Source organism: Daucus carota, chromosome 9, assembly GCF_001625215.2.
Source record: "Daucus carota subsp. sativus chromosome 9, DH1 v3.0, whole genome shotgun sequence".
Lineage (NCBI taxonomy): Eukaryota > Viridiplantae > Streptophyta > Magnoliopsida > Apiales > Apiaceae > Daucus > Daucus carota.
In genome coordinates this window covers 23,994,016-24,000,552 of record NC_030389.2, presented here as the reverse complement: position 1 = coordinate 24,000,552, position 6,537 = coordinate 23,994,016, and the positions used below count along the sequence as shown (strand labels likewise).

Sequence of the window (6,537 nt, the reverse complement as noted above, 5' to 3'; positions counted from 1 at the left end):
GAAAAAAAAGAAGATACAATGTAATTTAATTCATTTCTTTAATCAGACAGAATCAGTGGCGCTGCCTCACTAGTCAGGAACAGTATGAGCATTGAGAGTAAAGGCGACAAGCTTCTCTAATGCAGTATACCATATTTGACTGTCAGTCTTACTTCGGATATTTGATCTCTGAAGTATTGTTTGTATTTAGAGACCTTTCTCTAGCATTTGTAAACCTGAAATGATTTGCTTGTATGAAATTGCTCAAGGTTCTAATGTTGGCATTAGAAATCCAAACTTTTTTTACTTCCTGAACAAGCATTTCTTATGCAGTCCCATTCTTAAATGGGAAAAAGATATATAACATCCTCAATTCATATAGTAAATATAACATGAAATTTCTGTAAGTTTACCTATACAATATAGTAAATTATCTGAGGGTTAATAGTCGCAAAAATGATAAATTTTGATTAATTTAACAAGATTGTTAATTTAACAAGGTTTAATATACAATATCTTTATTATGCTGGGACTGTTTTCAAAGTACCGTCATACATGTCTTCATCTGACCTGTCATCTCCAATGCAGAGGATGAAATCAGGGATCTCGCCATTGCTAACAATTGTCGCGATTACCTTTTCTGTGACCAAGCCTTTGCTTGCATCCTAAATATTTTGGGTTGCTAGTTAAGTAAATTACTGTACTGTACAATGCACAGGGAAGACCGAAAGAGGGAGACAAGAGACATATACCTGTGGTTTAACCTCAACAATATTTTTTCCCTTTCTAACTATTGCAGGTTCGTTAGCAATGATGTGTTTCAAATGATCCGACAATTCCTTTGCCTGAGAGGATCCAAAATCATGATCTGCATCTTGATGGTGCCAAATAAAGCACTTTATTTGACTTCGATGGTGGAATCATACGTGGCTTCTGTATACAGATTCATTATACGCTCCACTGCTGCCTTCCACTCGAGATCCACGACCAAAATGGATTTCCATTCAGAAGTTTTCTTCCACCTGCAAGCCAAAGGCAATTTATTTGGAAGTTCCACTAGAAAAGGTCTATAAGAAGTTTGTGAAGGAAAATACCTTATGAAGTACCCGTGTTCAGCAGCTAGTCCTAGACCTTCACATGGAGCCAGCCACTCAGTTAAGGAACTTATACCTCTTCCACTTGTTGGGTTTCGGGGCAACAAACGCAGCGGATAATCGACGTAAAATCAAAAATTCCGAAACCCTAACCCGAGGATCCATCTATAAAGTATGGCTGATCATGGAGATACGAAGTAATACCTTGTTAAAGCTTTACGTTAGCGAAAGATGGAGGTCCGAAACAAGCAATCACCATGCAGCCCTCGGTCCAAGGATCGCGTCTCTAAGCAGTCCACACGAACGTCTGATCGCCAAAGATCACCGGAGCCGGTACTAGCCGAATGCAGCCTCTCTCTCTCTCTCTAGCCTCTCTCTGATGTAGAGCTGCTAGGGTTTTAGTAAAAACGAATTTTTTATAACTTAACCCTAAAACAATACATCATTATGTATTTATAGGGAAGAGAGAGATAGATGGGCCAAACCCTAATCGGATTTGGGCTTCTCCAAACCTAATCCGATTTTGGTTTTAATATTAAATTCGAAATCCTAATTACTTAATTAAGACCGGCTCAATTAAATAATTTATTTCGAACTTAATCATTTAATTTAAATTCAGAATTTAAATTAAAACTCCTTTAAACGTTCAAAGTGTGTGACCCTTTAGGTTATTATTACGTTGGCAATAATTTTAATATCCAATAATAAAATTATAAACAATGAGCGGCATCTAGTAATACATCATTGCTACCCAAGTAATAATAATAATTGGTGATTCAATTAAACCTTTTGTGAATAATGTACAATGTAATATAATCCCTTTAACCTTATATTAAAGATCAGACTCAAGGCATGTATTGTGTCATCCTCTTCATCGTCTAATCCGAATTTCCTTAATCAATGAGTAGACTATTAAACAAATCAATATTTGAGCACGGCCATGCATTTTATAGTCTCACTCAATCAAGAGGCCAATAATATCACTCCTAAAATAGGAGGGTTAAATCCTTTCTAGATCATTCATATTTCTCATATGATTCATAATATACCCAATGTACATTTCATCATCACCCGGTCAAAGGTAACTTTTAGTGCAACCAAAGTATATTAATTCTCATATAGAAATATAATGATATCAAGTCAGAGGATCATTACATCATTATCACAGTGAGAATTTCCAATGACACTTATTAACATGTAAAATCTCACGGTGGGTCATTCCAGTGCCATGTGTCGATACATGCACTTATGTTCTTGACTTTAGCATCACTATACCTATGATCAATGAGATGTGATCATCAGTCAACAAACATACTAGTCTTAATGCATCATTATTGTCCCTTAACAATAATACTCGACTAGGGACATTTAGGAATATTGATATTATTCTCATAATCTCATTTCTAAGTCACGTACTTAAAGATAAAGAATTACATATAATATTCCAAGGACATTTATTATGCTTTCAATTTATTACGCAGTAAATAAAGACATAATAAATATTTATTCAATAATCAATATAACATAATCCATAAATGTCTACAATAGAACACAATAGTATTGTCTCTAGGACACCAATACTAACACCACTAACGATAAACACAATGTTCTTAGGATCATCACACATAGTGTTAAGAGCAGTGACAAGTTCACTACTGAGGTTTTTCTTGGTTGAGGAATGAGGAACTATAGCCCTCCTATTTGTCTTGTTATATGCAAGAACTATGCTTTCAGAAAATAATTTTTGAAAACCTAGGGAGAGGGCAACAACTTTGAATGTGAAACTGAAGCCCAAACCCCAACATTGATAATTATAGTGATCAAGACATGCTCTCTCCATGCTATGCAGGAAACTGCGAGCCCAATATGCCACATCATGAGACTGAACGTAACTATAGTTCTGCTCATGTCTTAATTGCCTTAAAGAATTATCCATGGTGACCGCAGAATGCATAGCCTCAGCTAAGGAACTAATATCCCATAAATTTATTCTGATTACTCCACTTAGAGATGGAGATAATCCAACATATTCATAAATAATTAGCACACTTGTTCGAGGAAAATAAGACATAATTCCGCTAGCTTCATCCACAGTTGAAGAGCCCTGCCCGCAAATGACATACATGTGAGGGACTAGAGTCATTCCATCTCTGACAGCATTTACTATGCAACATTCCGAGGCAGCGTAGTAGGCGTTCTTTACACATTGATCAACTGGTCGATCAATTAGACTCACTAGTTGATGACCACAAGAACCATAAATCTGATTAATCCTGTTAGCAGTTCCATACGTCTCCCTTCTCACTTCCTCGATGTCTTCTCCTGAGCTTCTTTCAGGATTGATAATTTGAAAAAGAACCATAATAGCCCGCAAGTTTTCATACTTCCTCAATAGTTGTTCAAATGCTAATAACTTCAGAATAATTGCCTTGAATAAGTTCATGTCGTCTACGCCAACAATTACATGCTTCCCCTTGAACTTCCCCTTGAACTTCCCTTCGAATTCCTTGACTTTCACTGATGTAGAAGGAATATTCAGAACATTTTCAACTTTTCCCAAATGAATTCCTAAAGGCAGAATCTTGATATATACCGTGCGACCATTATAATCTAGCCCAATTTGTCCTCGTTTGGACTCATAGTCCAGTCCCAGCATTCTACTACAACATGAGAGGATGTGGCGAGCAAAATCGAAAGTATGAAACCCGATGAGATCGCAGTTCAACAAAATCCTCAGAATGTCTGCACTTACAGGAAGTGTTCGATAGATCTCTGCAGATGCAAGGAATGGACTTTGGAGAAAGAATCCGAGTTTGGCCCTGTAGCGCTTATTTCTCAAGAACACAAGGACCGCCATGAGGTGATAGTCATGAATCAAAATATAATTAGTCTCGGGATTTGCCACTTCTAATACTATGTCTGCTAATATTTTATTTGCAGAGATATAAGCCTGCCACAGTCCCTGATCAAATTGGTCACCATTCTTTTCGCACATTGGGAGCATGTAATGGAATATAGGCCATAGATGGTGCTTGCAGAAACCATGATGGAATTCAGAGAAGAGTTCATTCGCAAGAAAAATGTGAATGCAGTTGAAATCATCCATCAGTCTCTCAACAACCCCCTCCTCTTCATTAACATCTATATCGGCATTTAGTGAACCAACATAAAAAACCACTGTATCAGGTGAAAATCCATCTTTTAGTTTCCATAGAGGCGAATCTTCATCGTAATTAAAGCTCAAGCCCTTTGTTTCCTTATCCTTCTGTGCATGAAGGGGCAACATGTTTGAGATGATGATAATTCTGACAGTTGTAGATGAGGTACCATATGAATCCACATATTTGATACAAGGATTAGTCTTGTTCAGGTCCCCGAAAGCCAGGTTTGCAAAATTCATACGTGAACTTGTATCCATGATCGATTTATTTCCAAACAAGAATATAATCTGATGTGATTATATTCTGTAAAAAGAAAACACAAGAGCCCCTTAAAGCTAGACAAGTAAATCTAATGGCTTGAACAGAAACTCTTCTACAGATAAGTGAAAACAGAAAAGATTATTATACTATAGGCCATGATAATTGATGATGATATGCTCTATACTTATAATCATAACTTCTTGCAGATACAATTGATATATATACTTATAAATAAACATGATCAATCATGGAAACATGATCAATAGTTATGAATTCAATAATCGAATCGTAAATTTGTAATGATATATGATCATGATCACCAAATCTAGGCCGCTTAAACAAGCTAGAACACAACTAGTTTAATATTGTACACTGGTATTTAAGTAGCTGAACTAGCTAGAGTTATATCAACTACCTTAAAGTATAAAATGTGTTTTCGTGGGATTAGAACTTGAGGGGGTAGGGGTGCTTTTATTCACTTTCTCGAGCTGCTTGCTTAGTCTAGTTGCCCTTAGTTTTCGAGTTTATTACGATCCTGCTAAAGTGATGTGAGTTTGAAAATATTATAGATTGTGATAAAAATCCGAGAGCATTAAAAGCCAAGGTAGATTTCAGTTGTAGAGAGAACTAAAAGCCAATGTAGATTTCAGTTGTACAGAGAATTAAAAGCCAAGGTAGATTTGAGCTGTAGAGAGAATTAAGATTTCAGCAGAGAATTAAAAGCCAATGTAGATTTGAGCTGTAAGACTCTCAACTAAATAGCCATGCATGGTACAGATAAAATGGGAAGAAATTTCTCATTTATTGTGTATACTTTGCACTTGAAACAAACTATTTTAATTCTTTTAAAAATAATCCATATCTCTATTATATACATGAGATTTTTTTCCCGTGAAAATCAAATATTTAAATAATTAAATATGTATATTTATTTGAATCTGAACATTTTAAAAGTGTTCATTTAAAAATAAGGTTTAACTTCAACAAATTCACAAACATAATGGTTATAAAAAGTCATGTGACATATTGTAGATATGTATTTAGTCTCGAGTGACATGATACAAATGTGAACAAAATTTAAATGTACTTGCCAACTAAAAAGTAATCGATTGATACACACAGATATCATATTAATTTAATGTACACGTAAAGTAAATATGTGTGGATATATATATGTGTGTGTATATATGGGTTGCATTCCACAAAGAATACTTTAAAAACAACAATATTATAAAACACTATCATAACACTTTATCTTTCATAAAAAATGATTTGTTAAAATTATAATAATATAGTTAAACACCAATTAAACTTAATATATTAAATTTAACATCCACGCTCATCCAAATTATTAATAAGAAATATTATAAATTCAGATTCGAATGCATAACAGAATCCAGAATAATGTTATTTTTAAGGGTCTTTCTAGTGTGTGCCCATGTGCACACACTAACAACTATTTTTAACTAATGTGGAGATATTTTGATTGGTGTAAATATTTATGCATGGCCATCATTATTAATAAGATTAGAATCGATAGACACATAACTAAAAAATGATTGTTAGACAAAGAAAATCAAACCTTTTTGCTCTTTTAGTTGTATTTAATGTCATAATCGTTATACTGTAGAGACTTTTGAGTTTACTTAAAAAATCTTATTAGATAACTTACATATATCTTATCCTCTTATCTTATGTTCTTTGTTTTAGCTTGAGTCAACTAAACTATTATATTGTATTATTTACGAGTATTTTATTTTAATTTTCATAATTATATACGTAAATAAATATTCAATCATCTTTAAATATTATTAAACTAATTTATTTATTATAGGGTTAAATATCAAAGTGGTCACTGAAGTGGAGGTCATATATCACTTGGTTCACTGATCGTAACGGGATATCATTTCAATCATTAAAGTCACACTAAATATCAATCAAGTACCCCAAAATTTTAGTTCAAGAAGTAAAAATATTATTTATAGAGTTTTACACATTTTTCATGAATGTTACCATAAAGAAAGTAAAAGGTTATGACTTCT

General features: G+C 33.9%; 1 protein-coding gene across 1 annotated transcript; it reads right to left on the bottom strand.

The window, feature by feature from the left end:
- Nucleotides 1–500: 500 nt before the first annotated feature.
- On the bottom strand, nucleotides 501–4,491 carry LOC108192637 (probable alpha,alpha-trehalose-phosphate synthase [UDP-forming] 9). Its single transcript, XM_064085236.1, is given in 5 exon segments — nucleotides 501–644; nucleotides 732–868; nucleotides 871–1,001; nucleotides 1,074–1,149; nucleotides 2,655–4,491. Coding segments are annotated over 5 exon segments (2,325 nt in total).
- Nucleotides 4,492–6,537: the final 2,046 nt, after the last annotated feature.